At 39.3% G+C, this 18,045-nt stretch overlaps 1 protein-coding gene across 2 annotated transcripts in view; it reads left to right on the forward strand.

Moving 5' to 3' along the window:
* Nucleotides 1-17,717, forward strand: part of TEX26 (testis expressed 26) — a 31,894-nt gene extending 14,177 nt beyond the window's left edge. Inside the window, exons 3-7 of one of the 2 annotated variants that reach the window (XM_036746840.1) lie at nucleotides 515-680; nucleotides 5,864-6,020; nucleotides 7,196-7,372; nucleotides 14,351-14,512; nucleotides 17,441-17,717. In XM_036746840.1, the coding sequence (XP_036602735.1) occupies nucleotides 515-680; nucleotides 5,864-6,020; nucleotides 7,196-7,372; nucleotides 14,351-14,512; nucleotides 17,441-17,502 (724 nt within the window). In that variant the 3' untranslated portion in view covers nucleotides 17,503-17,717. The remainder of the gene's footprint in view (nucleotides 1-514; nucleotides 681-5,863; nucleotides 6,021-7,195; nucleotides 7,373-14,350; nucleotides 14,513-17,440) is intronic. The other variant, XM_036746841.1, reaches the window with a different exon arrangement.
* Nucleotides 17,718-18,045: the final 328 nt, after the last annotated feature.

Below are 18,045 nucleotides of genomic sequence, written 5' to 3' on the forward strand. Positions count from 1 at the left end.
GTGATTTTGCCACATGTAACATAATTAATTTATGTACACAGTTCTCATACGTTTTCTCATTTGGTACTTAGAATAGTCCTGTGAGGTAAGCTATCCCAAATACTATTTCCATTTTAAAGATGAGGAAGCTGAGGTCAGAGAGATTATTTTTTAAAATATCTTAGTTGTTTGGCTTTCTTTAGATATAATCTGAATTTTCTCAACAGTTTGTTGTGTTCAGTATTTTAAATATACAAAAATGAATTTATTAGACTATATCCCCCTCCCCTCTTTTTGTCCTTTCCAAGTCTGGCATATTTTTGCAAACAGCCACCTCATAAGATTGTTTGTTCTCGAGGTACTCTACAGAGTTAATTATATTTGGCCTCATCTACCTGGTCCAACCTATTTTAAAAATTAGAAGTTTCCACTAGTTTTTCTACCAGGAATATTTCTGGTAGAAGTGCTTGGCATGCGTTGTTGTAGCATATGGCATCAGATTCCCTTTTTACAATTTCTAATGTGTTTCTTACAGTCATAATGATTTCAAAAGGTTAGGATATTCATACAAGCTCAATGATCCTTTTGGCAACCGGACAGTATACAGTGAAGAGTATGATTGGAAACCATACTCTAAAGAAGAAATGATAAGGTCTGCAACAACCACAGGAGTTAGGAACATGAATCCCCATCCTAGCAGGGTAAGACTGATGTAAATACATATAGAGAAACATAAGTAGAATTTTCTTGTATAGCAATAATAAATCTGAAAATGTGCAGATATATGGGTCTCAAAGAAACTTCAAATGCCATTGTGAAGACCATAGTTTTGAGAAGCATCTCATTGGATCGAATGTGAATGGAATCACCTAATAATAAAATTCCAGGGTTAATAAGTGTTACTATGATGTTTTAGGTGTGGGTTTACTTGGAGAAATTTGGTATAAATAACCTTTCCTCCCTCTCACCTCACATTTTCTTTTGCACTCTAATTTTTTGTACTGGAGTATACACCATGTCACTCCTTCTGAATAGCAGCTCATGCCATCCCTGTCTTCACATTCTTTGCTATATCTCCTCTAGTGTCTAGCAATGTTTAACATGGAGTAGGCTCTCCATAAATAGTTATTGAATCAATTTGAAATGTATAACATTGAGAAAGCATTGTCTAGAATTTCGTAGATTTTATATGGGTCTTCTTAATTTGTGTAGACTGAGGGGGAGTGGTATATAGGCTATGGGAATGAACCCAGGTAAGCAAAATGGAGAAGGGAACAGTAGGTTGCTAGATTGTGACTTCAAAACTTCAGAAATTTGGAAATCAAAGACTATGAGGATGATTTCTTTGATGGAGAAAGGCCAGATGAAACATTTAACTTTTCTGAAAGCGAAGCCTTATGAAAAATACCCTGGTCCTGAGTCAGGGCTCTCTTGGACTTTATATATGACTTTTACTTATTTCAGAAGGGTTGTGAGGTCATCCTTAATGCCTCAAAGTTCAAAGGAGAGACCTGGTCAGACCAAAACTTTAGGCTTAGCACCTAGAGAGAGCCAAATTTCTCTTATTCCTTAGAAGATGAGGAGTGGAAGTGATCTAAGGTAAAGAATTTGTTAACAATAGTAAGGATTCCAGAAGTCATAATGGAATGGTGTCATAGAATGGGATGACAGAGAATAGTGTGGACTGAGGCAGAGTAAGGCTGAGGTTTGGGTAAGGAAGCTGTGTGGAACATGGATTGGAGAAGAGAGAGATGAGGCAGGAAGAACAATTAGGAAGCTATTGCAATAATCAAGGAAGGGGTGATAAGGGCCTGACTTGGGCGGGGGGCGGTGTTATAGGAGCAGAGAGAAGGGAATATATGTGAGATGTTTCAGAAGTACCCTGATTGTCTGATGAGATGAGGGAAAGTGAGGAGTGGAGGAGAACCTGGGTGATTGAAAGGATGTTGGTGCCCCTACCAGAAAAAGGAGAGTTCAAAGGAAAGGGGGTTTTGTTTTTGGAGGGGAGGAAGATAATGAGTTCTACTTTGGAATATGAAGTTTGAGATACCCATGGGTTGTCTCTCTGGGTTGAAATGTCCAATAGGTAATTAGTGATGTGTGAGAATAGAGCTTAGGAGAAAAGAGACTAGGATGGATATGTAGATTTGGGTATCATCTGCATAAATGTGGTAACTGGACCCATGGGAGCTAATGAGGAAGCCAAGTAGGAGTGTAGAAAGAGAAAAGAAGGCCTTTGATACAGAGCCTTGGTGGGAGGCGAGACAAGGTCGGTTATATCTAAAGCTGGAAAAGCCTCTGGGGTCCACAGGAAGTTAAGTGACTTGCATAGGGTCACACAGTCAGCCCCAAAGACTGGATTTGAATGCATGCTAGCACTGAGTATTTCAGGACCAGCTCTCTCTTCATTGGGTACTAGATGATTCAACAAAGGACACTGAGAGAGACAGGAAGAGAGTCAGGAGAGAGCAGAGGCATGACAATGAAAGGAAGAGAAAGAGTATCCAGGAAGTTAGAAAAAGTGTTCAGCAATGTCAGAAATGATAAGAGAGGTCAAGAAGGGATAACAACTGAGAAAATACCAAAGAATCTAGAAGTTAAATTAGTAAAGAGAGTCCAGCACATTAGGAATATGTGTTCTCCCCCTTTCTTTCCCTCTGGAGATGTTTTAGTTTGGCTCAATCACACTCACTAGGTGTGAGGTCGCTGCAGTTGGCGCCATCTGGCCATTCCTTCTCAGTGCCCTTTGCTGGATTGTCCATACCACAGTGAAAAGAGCACTGGTCTTGGAATCAGTAGAGCTGGCTTCAAATCCAGTCTCTGGGGCTGACCCTGTGACCTTACAGTCTCCTGTAGATCTGTTTCCTCCATCTGCAAAAGGAGTAGGGCGTTGGATGAGATGGTCTCTGAGGTCCTTTTTAGCTTAGACCCGTGATCCAATGACATGTCTTGACAGTGAACATCATGAGTGAGGGTCTTTTGTGATCAAGGGAACTACAAAGTAAAGGCCTCCTAATTAAGCCGGAGTGAAATTACCTGGATACTGAGCTAAATTTATAGTCACTACCTCTGTGAAAGGTAAGTAGCTGGGGGATGGGGTTGGAGGCTGGGGATATCCAAGGACTGAAACAGATGTGAACTGAGGTTTCTGTGATGATAATGGCCCATTTTTACATAGTGTTCTATACTTTACAAAGCGCTGTATTCACAAAATGACCTGTGTTGTGAGGGAGGGGTGTGCTGGAGGTAGTCGAACTAGCTCACTAGATGGTTAAATTTTTCAGTGTTAGCATTTATACTTTGGAGAAATTAGGTTATAAATAAAGGCTTGATTTATTGTTTTGCTAATTGTCTTAAAGCCTTCAGAAAATGATGGAGAAAATGTGAATAATGCAGATTAAACATCAAAGTGTATTGGCTGTACCTTTTTTATTTTTCTAGAGCTGGTTGCAAACATTCACCAGCACAACCCTGCTTACAAGTTCCCATTATCGTTCCCATTTTTATCGATGAAGAAGCAGAATCAAAAGGGTTATTACTGGCCCATGGTGGCATGGCTGGTTGGTGGTGGAGCTGTGATTCAAACTAACTCAAGTCTTCTGGCTCCTCTTCAGTCCTCCTTCCATTATACCACTGCCAAGAAGTCAAGGGCAACTAACTCTATGTACAAGGTTTCTATGTACAGAAGATGACTTTCTAGCTGGGGTGGCACATGCATAGCTCAGGGATGCTGAGCAGATGTCTCTGGGAAATCTTATTTGTACTGCTTATGCCCATTTCTCAGGGGAGCTCTGGGGAACCTTCCAGCCTACTAGTCCAAACGGGGCCATCAGGAACTCCAGCAGTCTTCCCTACGTAGCAAAGAATCCTAGATGATAATGACATGAAAAATAATAGAAGGAAAAATAAAGAAATATGAATTTATAAGAGATGGATGGATAACAAATTGAATACTTATGGAATTTTGGACTTCTTGTTTGGTCATAGAAAATAATTTAAAATATGCCTACTATTTCAATATCTTTTATTTTTATTAAGATTAATATTATGGGTTTTTTTTTGCAGGGAGGAAGGCAGGGCAATTGGGGTTAAGTGACTTGCCCAAGGTCACACAGCTAGTAAATGTGTCAAGTGTCTAGGCCAGATTTGAACTCAGGTACTCCTGACTCCAGGGCCCGTGCTCTACTCACTGTGCCACCTAGCCGCCCCAAGATTAATATTATGTTACTAATATAATGCTGGAAACCCCTATTCCTCTTCTCACTTAGAACATCCTTGATCATAGATTTATAGCTGGAAAGGCAGCTAGGTTGTTTTACAGAAGAGGAAACTGAAGTTCTGGCTGGCCACGTAGCCTATGAAGGCTGGGTAGTGCAGTGCAGTAGAAAATCCCTGGGGCCTCTTTGCTATTCTGGCATGGGAGGGCAGAACTGGAATGACTTAGAATTTCTCCTCAGTATTCGAATCTTGGTGATAGGTCTAAGGCAAGGGTGGGAAACCTACAGCCTCGAGACCACATGTGACCTTCTAGGTCCTCAAGTGTGGCCCCTTGACCAAATCCAAACTTCGCAGAACAAATCCCCTCAATAAAAAGATTCGTTCTGTGAAACTTGGACTTAGTTAAAAGGCTGTACCCGAGGACTTAGAAGGCCACATGTGGCCTCGAGGCCACAGGTTCCCCACCCCTGCACTCTAAGGTGGCTACTCTTTTTAGAAACCACTAAGGAGGTCCTGGTCTTGGATGCACATAAATTTTGCCTTATTGGTCATGTTTTCTTACCCTCATGGTGAATAATGGCTAGAATGTTAGAGCTTGAAGAGAGCTTAATTAATGATCATCCAGGCCAAACTCCTCATTTCACAGATAAGGATGCTGAGGAGGCTCAGAATGGCTAAGTGACTTGTCCAGGGTCACATAGCAAGTCAGTGGCAGAGATGGGAGGGAATCAAACCCAGTTCTCCTGATTCCCAGTTCAGCTCTCTCATATCCTTGTTCCTCTGGTGCAGTGCTTCTGAAACTGTGGGTTGAGAAACGTCTGGCAAAAGTAAATGGTTTCTGAATGCTCAACGACCAAAAATTAATTTGAAGTCAAACATATCATGAATCCGAGGTTTTATGGCAGCGCTTGCCTGTGTTGTATCACACAACTTCACTGCGGCCTTGGTTCTGAACACAATGCACACTTTGCACTGTGCGTACCCCCAGGCCACGAAACGCCAGCGAATGCTGCTGAAACAAGAAACAAGAGGTTACCAGTAGAAAAAGTTTAAGAAGTCCTGCTCTAGTGTATATAATAACCAAAGAACTATGTGATAATAGAAAGTCAAGTAAATTGGCAATGCCTTGTAATAATGGAATAAATGATTGTTTTCATATTTGGATTTGGCTTACGAAGTCCTATTGGAATATATACTATGTATATACTTGTGTGTATATATTACATACACACATACATATACATATATACATACTTATATGTATACATATATATATATATATACACACACACACACACATGGCAGTTAGGTGATACAGTGGATAGAGTACCAGCCATGGAGTCAGGAGGACCTGAGTTCAAATCCAGCCTCAGACACTTACTAGCTGTGTGACACTGGGCAAGTCACTTAACCCTGTTTGCCTCAGTTTCCTCAACTATAAAATGAGCCAGAGAAGGAAATGGCAAACCACTCTAGTATCTCTGCCAAGAAAACCTCAAATGAGGTTACAGAGAGTTGGACATTACTGAAACAATGCAATAAATATGCTTATTTATATAATAAATAATATAAATTACATATATATATGTGAAATATTGATTGGAATACCAGCTGCATTTTTATTAAAAAGGATGACTATTTCTAACAATTTTGTTTGTATTGATAGGAATTTATGATCTGGAAACTACCTCGGCAACTTTCAGAAATGCAACCAAATTGTTCTTCTCCATGGAGAGTTCCTGCTACAATCAAAGAAATCCGTAAAGCCATAGCAGACCAGTATACCTCTAGTTTCCGGGAAGACTACGTGGACAAAGAAAAGTGTAAGCACTCTGGTTTTCCTTGGGAAAACACATGCTGGGTTCTCATCTCTTCATACAGAGAGGCTGGTTGCTCAGTTTCTCCTCTGGAATGTATGTAGGCTAATTGACCAGCAATTAGGCTCAGTCTTCATCTAGGACTAATGACTCTGCAATGGGAGCAGTGCACCAAGATTTCACCTTAAGACAAACAGTATAGAGCCTGGGTACCCCCTCCTAGACATGCTGGACCTTTAGAAAAGTTCACTCTGAAGAATTCTTAGAATTTCACAAAAAATAAAATAAATATAATAAATATAAATATAATAACAAATATAACAAATATAATAAAAATAAATAAAATAAAATAAAATACAGCCCCCCCCCCAAATTTCTAGATTTCTAGTGCAAAGGAAAGGAGAAGACCAGAACAAAAAAGGCTAAGGAAAAGTTGGCTATGAAGCCATTACCTTCAAATCTTTGTTCTAAAATAATGCCTTTCACATGTAGATATGTCTCACAGCAAACTTCCCCAGCTTGGAGGTGACTATACAAAAATTTTCCCCAATGAGAGAAAACTTTCTAGTTTTTGAGCAATAGAGCACACTTGTAGTATAACTGGCCAGGCTGAGGACTGCAATTTAGAATCATATAGTAGAGCAAAAGAACTGACACATATGAAAATAAGTCCGTTACCTTGTCCTGATTAGTACCATGTTCCTAACCAATCAAGATAATCAGCCTCAGCTTCCGTGTTTCGAATAAAGCAGCAGATTGCTTCTCCTTCGTGTTTGGTCATTTCAGTCATGTCCAACTCTTTGTGACCCCATTTGGGGTTTTCTTGGCAAAGTTACTATAGTGGTTCGCCATTTCCCTCTCCAGCTTATTTTACAGATGAGGAAACTGAGGCAAACAGGGGCAAGTGATTTGCTCAGGGTCACACTGCTAGTAAGTGTATGTGGTCAGATTTGAACTTAGGTCTTCCTGACTCCAGGTGTGGCACTCTATCCACTGTGCCACCTGAGCTGCAGATTGATTCTTGGTTATACAGTATTTGTAAATCAGATATGTTACCTTTATCTCTAAATATGGGGAGCATGTTTCAGTGCAGGAAATAATGAAAGGCAGAGAAAATGGGCTTAAAGTGTTAATTCCACTAAGTTAATTAGGTATAATTGGTTACTTTCCATTCTTTCTAGTAATGAAACTGAAAGAAACTATACAAGTGCCTCTTGATTGGAAAAAATTACTTCCTCGGCGTCTAGAAACTGAGTTTAGGCGTAATTTCCAAGTCCCAGTGAAGATACCTGAATTACAAGACTTGACTTGCAGATACGGATGTAATGCATCAATTCCAGCTGCTGCTTATGGACCTGGTAAGGATAGATTTGGTGTTTAAAATAGTGTTGTAGGCTTATCTTCCCAGCTCTGGAAGAACTTTCCCATCAAAAGCCATTGACAGGCATCAAGAATAAAGCTGCATTTGGGGGTGGGGAATAGGGATCAAATGTGTCAACTCTCTGTTTTCTCTGCATTACACATTTTGGTTGTGTTTTCTATTTTTGTATACCCTTATCAAGTATTAAAAAACTTATTTACTTTAGAGCCTTTGGGAAGAGGCAGGAAGCAGAAAAACCAAAGGAATACAGTGTTAAGTATCACTTCTTCAAGTCACTAAGACCACTATGCAGTTAAAAAAAAGGTATATTTCAGTTTTTTTTTTAAAAATTGTATTTCACTGATTGAACACTACTGAGACGTTATGAGCAACCTTAATCTTTGCGGAATTAGGCCATAATTCTAAATGCAATGGATTTTTTCCTGCTCTATTTCTATGCATCAGTCTCATATCCTCAAGTACTACCACAGGATATGATATGTGTTGGGTCAGAGAAAAAGGTTGTTCTAATAGGGAAAAAAAATGAACAGAGGAAACTTTATTCAAAATCCTCCCATTCTTTTGGGCTTTTATGATAGCTTCCCCTGAGGGGAATATTCAGTTTGATGATGTTTAAGCTCCAGATTCTGTTCTCATTCATCAGATGCATTTTTCCCTTTTATTTTTAGGATGTCAATTCAGATAGCTTTCATGTATTGGATGTCTTTGATAATTTATTGGTAGAATCTAGGATTCTGAATAATGAGATTCTGGAAATGTCTGGATGATCTAAAGGACATGTGTTCACATTGAACACTAATAAAATAATTGTTCATGTGAAAAAAAAAGAACTGAAAAAGAAGGAGAAGAAGAGGTAGAAGAAGATGGCCACACACACTATTCATATTCTTGTTCTTTCTGACATCACACTCCCCTCTATTGACTTTAGAGGGAGGTTTAGTAAACTCATATCCTAATAATTAGCCATCTTCCCATTCCAATGAAAAGCTGAGACAGAAAACCTTGCATTACTTTGAGAAAGAGGCTAATTTGGTTTGGGCATGGTGGGACACCCAGAATCACAGAATTTGAGGACCTTTACAGCTATCTAGCTGAAACCATACATGAAAGTAATCTCCATTGGGACATAACTGACAAAACTCATCCACTTTATGCTTATAGGTTTCTAAGGAGGAGGAGCCACTTACCATCCCTCAAGGCAGCCCTCCCCACTCACTCCACTAATTGTTCTAATTGTTAGGAAGTTTGTCCCGTCATCAAGCCTAAGCTAGTCTGCAGCTTCCAACCATTGACCTCTGGTTTGATCTCTGGGACCAAATAGAACAAGCCTAATCCCTCCTACATATGACAATCTAACAAATACTTGAAGATAGCTGGTATGTCCTCCTTGAATCTCCTCTAGGTTAAATATTCTTAGTTCTTTAATCAATCCTAACGTGACATGGACTTAAGGCTCTTCACTAATCCTGCTACCCTTTCTGGACACCCTCTGGCTTATCAACGCCTCCCATAAATTGTGGTGCTCAGAATTGAACACAATACTCTAGGTGTGAGGTCTGATGAGGTCATAGTGGGAAGCTTAAAGATCATTTTTTGATAAAGAAAAGCTAAGCAAAACAGAAATTGAACAGCACTCCCTTTCCTCTTTGTTGTCTACCAATGTCCCATCATCCCCATTCCTTTTTTAAATTCTCCCTTTTTCTCTCAAAATAGTGAGAAAGAAAATGCCTTTGTTGTTGGTTCTACCATCTCAGGTAAGTATCCTACCAAATCTCCTCTGCCTCTTGTGGCTAAGCTCTTTGAGAAGAACTACAATACTTTCTCTCTTTCTTCTCAACTCTTTATACCCTGGGTTCTGATCTCATCATTACAACAAAACTGCTCTTTCCAAAGCTATGAATGATCTCTTAATTGCCAAGCCAGTGGCTCAGTTCTCATCCTTCTTGATCTCTTTTTAGCTTTTGACACCATAATATTAATGTTCTCTTCTTTCTAGGTTTTCAGAATAATATTCCATAATGGTGGTTCTCCTACCTATCTGACCTCTCCTACTCAGTCTTCTTTGCTAGATCTTTATTCAGGTCACACAGCCACTAAGGGTGAGTGTCCCACAGGGTCCTGTCCCATTCCTCTTTTCTTCCTGTTATTTAACTCTCATCTCCTATGGATTCAATTATCATCTCTATGCTGACAATCTTCAGATCTACTTATCCAGTTCTCACCTTTTTGCTGACTCCAGTCTCATATCCTGTATTTAGCTTCTTTGTCCATAGTTGTTTGTATGTAGTACATCCCATTTTAGATGGTGAGCTCCTTGAGGGCAGGGGTGTGTCTTTTGCATTTTAAAAAAATTTCTACACTTACACAGTGCCTGGCAAATAGTAAGCTCTTAATAAATGCTTATTGACGTTTGTCCTTAGTCTTCCTCACAGCCTCAGCTTATTCAGAACTTTATCACTCCTTAACATTTCATATAGGACCATGCCATACTTTTAAAATTCATCTTTTATTACCTGACCTTGTTTCCATCTTCTGTACATTCATTTAAAAAAATTAAACTAGTTGGTGAGTTCCCTATGTGTACACATCATTCTTTTCAACAAATCCCATTTTCCCTCCAAATTGGAACCGTTAACTTTTGTGCCTTGAGTATTTCATTCTTGAACATTTCCCATACTTTCTGGACTGACTTCACCTATAGAACTAGTAGTTCATAAAATCCTACCCCTCCTTTCTCCAACTCTTTAAAATGTTCTTTCTTATAATAGAGGGTACATGTCAGATTATTCCTGGACTTCTCTTTTTTATATTTTTTTTATCATTTTTATTTAATATTTTAGTTTTCAACACTGATTTCCACAAGATTTAGAGTTACAAATTTTCTCCCCATTTCTTCCCTCCCCCCATTCCAAGATGGCATATATTCTAATTGTCTCATTCCCCAGTCAGACCTCCCTTCTTTCACCCCACTCCTTACTTTCTTCTAGGGCAGGTTAGATTTCTATGTCCCATTCCCTATATATCTTGTTTTCCAGCTGTATGCAAAAAACAACTTTTTTTTAAGCATCTGCTTTTAAAACTTTGAGTTCCAAATTCTATCCCCTCTTCCTGTCCCACCCACCCTCCCTAGGAAGGCAAGCAATTCAACATAGAACACACATATATCATTATGTAAAACACTTCCACAGTACTCATGTTGTAAAAGGCTAACTATATTTCCTTCCATCCTATCCTGTCCCCCTTTATTCAGTTTTCCCCTTGACTCTGTCCCTTTTCAAAAGTGTTTGCTTTGATTACCTCCTCCCCCATCTGCCCTCCCTTCTATCATCCCCCCTTTCCTATCCCTTCCGCTTACTTTCCTGTGGAGTAAGACACCCAATTCAGTGTGTATGTTATTCCCTCCTCAAGTTGAATCCGATGAGAGTAAGATTCACTCATTCACCCTCACCTGCCCCCTCTTCCCTTCCTACAGAACTGCTTTTTCTTGCCACTTTTATGTGAGATAATTTACCCCATTCTCTCTCTCCCTTTCTCCTCTCAATATATTCCTCTTTTACTCCTTAAGTTTATTTCATTTTTTAGATATCATCCCTTCATATTCAACTCATCCTGTGCCCTCTGTCTATATTCCCTTCAACTCCCCTAATACTGAGAAAGGTCTCATGAATTACACATGTCGTCTTTCCACATAGGAATGTAAACATAACAGTTCAACTTTAGTAAGTCCCTTATGAATTCTCTTTCTTGTTTACTTTTTCATGCTTCTCTTGATTCTTGTATATGAAAGTCAAATTTTCTATTCAGATCTGGTCTTTCCATTGAGAAAGCTTGGAAGTCCTCTATTTTATTGAAAATCCATATTTTGCCTTAGAGTATGATACTCAGTTTTGCTGGGTAGGTGATTCTTGGTTTTAACCCTAGCTCCATTGACCTCTGGAATATCATATTTCAAGCCCTTCTATCCCTTAATGTAGAAGCTGCTAGATCTTGTGTTATTCTGATTGTATTTCCACAATATTTAAATTGTTGGTTTCTGGCTGCTTGCATTATTTTCTCCTTGACCTGGAAACTCTGGAATTTGGTGACAATATTCCTACGAGTTTTCTTTTGGGGATTTTTTTTCAAGAGATGATCAGTGGATTCTTTCAATTTTTATTTTACCTTCTGGTTATAGAATATCAGGGCAGTTTTCCTTGATAATTTCTTGAAAGATGATGTCTACGCTCTTTTTTTGATCATGGCTTTCAGGTAGTCCAATAATTTTTAAATGATCTCTCCTGGATCTATTCTCCAGGTCAGTGGTTTTTCCAGTGAGATATATCACATTGTCTTCTATTTTTTCGTTCCTTTGGTTCTGTTTTATAATATCTTGATTTCTCATAAAGTCATTAATTAGCTTCCACTTGCTCCAGTCTAATTTTTAAGGTAGTGTTTTCTTCAGTCGTCTTTTGGACCTCCTTTTCCATTTGGCTAATTCTGCCTTTCAAGGCATTCTCCTCATTGGCTTTTTGGAGCTCTTTCGACATTTGGGTTAGTCTATTCTTTTAGGGGTTATTTTCTTCAGTATTTTTGGGGTCTCCTTTAGCAAGTCGTTTGTTTTTCATGGTTTTCTTGCATCACTCTCATTTCTCATCCCAATTTTTCCTCTACTTCTCTAACTTGCTTTTCCAAATCCTTTTTAAGCTCTTCCACGGCCCTCTGAGATCAATTCATATTTTTCTCGGAGGCTTTTGATGTGGGCTCTTTGACTTTGTTAACTTCTTCTGGCTGTATGTTTAGATCTTCTTTGTCACCATAAAAGGAATCTAGAGTTTGGGTTTGAGTATGCATTTGAGTCTGAGTTCATTTTCACTGTCTGTTCATGTTCCCAGCCAACTACTTGACCCTTGACCTTTTTGTCAGGTTATGACTGCTTGTAGAGTAGAGAGTAAGCTTGTCCCAAGCTTTAGGGTCCAAGCACTGCTGTTTTCAGAGCTACTTCTACTCCACTGTCACCCCAGGCTGTGTCACCGCAGCATTCCTCCTCCCCCAAGAACTGCCAACCAGGACCGCAATGCAGATCCAAGCAGGGCACAGCAAGAGAACCTGCCTTTGTGCCCACAAAGTGCTCCTTGCACTCCCACTCTGAGCTGCTAGATTCCTCCCACCATGTGAACCAGGGACTCGGGAAGCAGTAGCCTCAGGAGCTTCCTGCTGCTGCCACCACTAGCGATGCACCACCTCCGCCACCCCCAGGGATGGTGGCCAGACCGGTCTCAGCTTGATTCTGCAGTTTCCCACTAATCTGCTCTTTGGCATTTATGGGTTGAGAAGTCTGGTAACTGCCACAGCTCAATGATTCATGGCTCTAGGGCCCATTTTGCCCACTGACTCCATGTCTGATCTGTCCTGGCATGGCCCACGCAGGTCTGTGCTCCTCTCCCAGCACCATGTGATAGACCCTTCCCGGCGACCATCCAGGCTCTCCTGGGCTGGAGACCTGTTTCCCTCTGCTATTTCATGGGTTCCGCAGGTCTAGAATTTGTTCAGAGCCATTTTTACAGGTGTTTGGAGGGATTTGGGGGAGAGCTTAAGCAAGAACCTGCTTTCCAGCTGCCATCTTGGCTCCACCCCCTCTGAACTTCTCTTTTACAAACTCTAGAAGGGGGAGTCCTATCATTTCCATCCTAGCAACCACTTTCTGTTAGTGAGAATGAGATCCATAATAAAATTTCCTTTTTTTTGGCTCCTCTGCCATTCAAAGGATGAAATTGTCACTAAGGTAATTCAAGAAATTATTAGTTGCTCTATTTTTGGTAAAGCGATTAGTCAGATGTCTGGATAAATGAGGCACCCTATCATTACTCTATCATGACTCTGATCCGGAATTGTTACTTATTTCCCAAACTACTCATCTATTTCTTATTTCTGTCTAGAATGGTCTATTGAATTATCTGGTTGAAGGAGATTGTTTTTGTCCTTAAAATTTTCCTTAATTTCTCTTCCTCAAATTCAACCTCTAGTCTCTCTCACTAGAGAAAACCACTCCAAATGACCTACATAATTTCATTATTCCTCTCAGTCAAGGAAAGTCTTCTCTTCACCCGTTCTTTCTACAACTTCCTCCATGGAAGCCAGAAGCAGAATCAGATAAATCTTCACAGTGTGACATCATTGCTTTGTTTGAAGTGAATCCTCAGATCTGTGGATGCAACCATATTCTAATAGAAGAACCAAAGCACCTTCCAAAACCAAGCTACTTATAAAGAGCTCTTATATACCTTATTTCATTTGGGCCTCAAAGCAATAGGATGAAGTATTTTCAGCCTCATTTTACAGATGAAGAAACTGAGATATAGAAAACAAAAATGCTCAAGGTCGTAAACTACTAAAACAGTGGAGCTGGGAACCAAATTCACATCTTCTGACTCCAAGCTGAATTGCTTCTTAGGTTCTGTGACTGCTTTGGTCTGCCAAATATCAGCTTTTAGGATTCAATTTGATTCAATGAGCATTTATTAAGTATTGTCTTAGGTGCCAGACACTCTTAGGTACTAAGGACACAAAGACAAAAATTAAGCAGGCTTTTAAAATTTTTTTTCTGAAAATTTTAATATTTTGTTTCCAATTACATGTAAAAACAATCTGTCTCTACTTTCAAGAAGCTTACAATCTACTGTACTCGTATACTTTCCCAATTGCATTCCCAAGTGACTAGAAACTCAAACCTAGATTTCTCCTCCAGTGATAAACCTGATAATCTGTGGCCCTATCTCCCTCCAGATTTTCCTGGCTTGGCTATTTAACGAGGTGACATTTAAAATGATAACTTAGTTCCTCACATTACTGAGAATACAGATTCAGCCCATCACGGGGACTCATGGCTTTCCAGTGTAGTGCCAAGAGATGGTGAATGATTCTTTGCTTACCCACAGGCTTTCTTCCCCTTGACTTTTTTTCTCCTCTGTCTTAACAGTTCCTTCGATTCTGCTTAGTCACATTTGGAACCAAGAACGTACAAAGAAACAGAGTACATATGAAAGACATTATGGAAAGGAATACTTAGATTTTGCAATGATTTTGAATTCTCTCAGTGAAACTGAAATCAAGAAATACCTTGAGAAAGTTCCAGAGAATGGTAAGTTGATAGACATACTAAGATACAATTTGGTTCCTTGGATAGAGCACAACCCAGTGGGTCTTTGTCATATATGAATTATCCCACTTTATGATCATCCTCCATTGCTATGCTCAGTTCTCTGAACTGATATTTCTCTTGAAAGAGGCCTTAATCATAATGTTTCTATATAGGAAATGAGCTACATGGTCATTTTTCCTTTTTTCCTGGTTATTGGTTGGTGCCCTTAAGATGGCTATATTAATCAATCAGGTATATGTTATGCACCTAGCATCATGTTAGGCACTTGGTTATACAATGCAAAAAACATGCAATGTTAGAGTGCCAAATCTGGAGTCAGCAAGATTCATCTTCCTTTAAATCCAGCCTCAGACACTAGCTGTGTGATGGTGGGCAAGTCACTTCAATTTATTTGCCTCAGTTTCCTTATCTGTAAAATGAGCTGGAGAAGGAAATGTCAAACCACTCCAGTATCTCTGACAATAAAACCCCAAATAGGGTCATAAAGAGTCAGATGTGACTGAAATGACTGAACAACAACACCACCAGGAATCCCTAAAGTCCATAGTCTTTTTCAAAACTATTTCCATCCCTCAAATAGTAAAAAATCAACTATTATTCTTCTGGCTCTCTCCTCTTACTCACACACCTCTAGCTCTCTCCTCTGGAGTTACATCTCAGGAATTCCTTTCTCTGGGGCCAAGGTGGGACTTGTGTACTCCCTGAAGTCTGAGATGCAGCTAAAGAGGGAGGACAAGAAAAGGGATAGAATGGGGGAGGAAAGAGATGGAAAGAGCATAGTAGAATGACTTTGAGCAACACAAAAGAATAGGATTAAGGCAAGGGATTCAGACCAATGGAGAAGGAGCTGCAATAGTGACCTACTTTGTTCTCTTCCCTCCCCCCATGTCCTTCCTCCTTCCCAAGCTCAGACTAAGGAGTAAGAAGTAGATGCGTGCTGCCTCACTCAGAGTCAGGAAGGGACCAGAGCCAGTTGTCTGGGCACTTAGACCGTTGATGACCTTCAACTAGGGTTTGCCAGCTTCTTACCTTGTATACCCAATGCCTAACATAGCGCTAGGTACATTAATAGATACCTGAATAATTGACATAGCTATCTTAAGGGCACTAACCAATAGCCAGAAGTCCAGAAAAAAAGAAAAGCTGGACCTAGCTGGTTTGCTTTAAATGCTTCACTTTGTTAATTTCATTCAGCTTTATTTTAGAGCTAGAAAGCCATTTCCTAAAATGTTTAAAAACTAGATCTCTAAGTCCATTGGTGGCGGGGGCAGAGAAAAGGGAATTACAGAGGCATCTGCAAGAGAGTCAGACTGGCCACCAATGCTAAAAACAATAGACTTTTATTATCTGCATGTTTTAACCTAACCCAAGGGAAGGCTTGAGATTTAAGGGGACATCCAAGGATGGGAACAGGGAAGGCTATAAGCAGAGTTGTCATCTGGAGATGAAAGAGGTTCAGCTACCTTCTGTCGATGTGGGTTTGTCAGTTTCAGCTCTCTGTTCTCATCCGCTAATCATTGAGGGAGGGGAACTGGGAGCCTATTTCTTCCAGCAAGTGGAGGATGCCAACCTCTTACCCTGGAAACTGGAGCCAATGCTTTCAAGACTGAAGCTATCAGCTGACTTCCTTCTGATACCATATTCCCCTTTCCCCCAATACATACATACTAGGTCCGTAAGCCGATCTCTCATGCTAGGGCCAATTCATATGCTTAGACAGCAGATGGTAGTTCATTTTTGGGGAGCAATCCCTAAAAAAAGACCCAGAGGGTTTGTAGGGAGAGGGGAAATTCTCATTCAGATACATCTGATTGGTTCACTTCCCTGATGTTTCAGGAAGTCAGGTGCCATTTAACAGATAGAAGTTTCCTGGCATAAAAGATTACAGAAAAAGGGAGGAGAAGGGGTCATATTTGGAACAGAGGCAACTTGTAAGAAAGGCTAGAGAGGTTTTTTTCCTTATCTACCAAGGACATGATAAATTATGCTAAATAATCAAATTTTACTATTTACAGTTAACTTTATAAGGTAGCTAGGGAGGCACAGTGGGTGTGAGTGTTAGACTTGGAGTCAGGAAGGCCAGATTTCAAATACTGCCTCAGACACTTTCTAGTAGTATGACCCTGGCTTAATCCCTTAACCATTATCAACCTGTAAACTTTCCTGTAAAATAATAATAATTTCTTCTTGTAAATATTATTATTTATAATTTTATAGTTAACAATAACCCCTAATTTATTATTTTAAATGTTATCATCTTTATTTGCAATGATATAAGTAGTTAATTGCCCCTACCTCACAAGGTTATTTTGAGGATCAAATATGTACTCTATGCTACAACCTTAAAATTCTATATAAATGGTAGATATTGTTACTATTTTTATAAGGGGCACCTTTCTATGATGTAGCTCATTGTTGATGGCATTAATTTTTAATCAATTGCGGTAACATTTGAATTAAATCTGTAGCTTTTTTAAAGTTAGTCATATTAGTTGAAATATAATAATTTTTATAATGAAATAAGTAATGATTTTTTTATTTTTCTTTACTTGAATCTTGTTTTTCAAAGGGAGGAAAATAATTCATTAAGCTAGCCAGTTTGGGCAGAAAAATAACGCTTTTCCTCTACAAAATGTTAGTGATAATAGCCTGAGATAATTGCCACTATCCTCCACATGGCCTAAGCTGATCTTCCAAATATTAAACTTTCTCTTGCCAATCAATCATTATGCCCTCTTACGTACATAGGAATTACATTCTCTAAGTCATGTTGTTCTCTACCTGTAAGAGTACTATGTAAATCTTACATTTTTTAACATACTCAACTTTGTTAAAACAATGGTATAACTTGCTTCTCTTGTTTTAGCATTCAAAAAATTGAATAAAACTTTCCCCCCTTATTTCCAGAAAGAAAAATTCTTCAGAATTTCATTAATGAAAATTACAATAATGACAAGAAGAATAAATAAGTTTAGACAATTGTCTGTGGACATCAACCTGGTGCCTCAGGGGCAGATTCATACTTCTGTCAATGTTGAAAAATAATAAGATGGTTGTTAATTTGAATGTGTTGTCTTAATGTTCTTGTGTTATTCATAAATTCTTCATGTGTCACTCACCTCCTCAAAAACCTTCAGGGGCTCCCTATTGCCTTTACAATAAAATACAAACTTTTCAACCTTGTAGTCAATGTTTTCCACAGCCTGACTTCCCCTTTCTACCCTCCCTTTCACATTGCTCCCCTTCATGTGCTCTATATTCCAGTCAAACCAGATGATTAAATGTTCCCAGAATTTGATATAACATCTCCCATGTTTGTGCATTTGTGCAGGCCTCCTCATTCGTAGAATGTACTTTCTCCTTACCCCCTGCCTTTTACAACTCTTCCTCCATCAAGGTTCATCTCAGGGGCTTCCTACTGCAGGAAGTCTTTTTTGATTCCCCCCCTTAACTGAAAGTCTTCTTTCTTTCCTCGGATTGTTTTGGAGTACTTTGTCTAGCTCTTTCCTTTG

Source organism: Trichosurus vulpecula, chromosome 2 (genome assembly GCF_011100635.1).
Source record: "Trichosurus vulpecula isolate mTriVul1 chromosome 2, mTriVul1.pri, whole genome shotgun sequence".
NCBI classification, from domain to species: Eukaryota; Metazoa; Chordata; class Mammalia; order Diprotodontia; family Phalangeridae; genus Trichosurus; species Trichosurus vulpecula.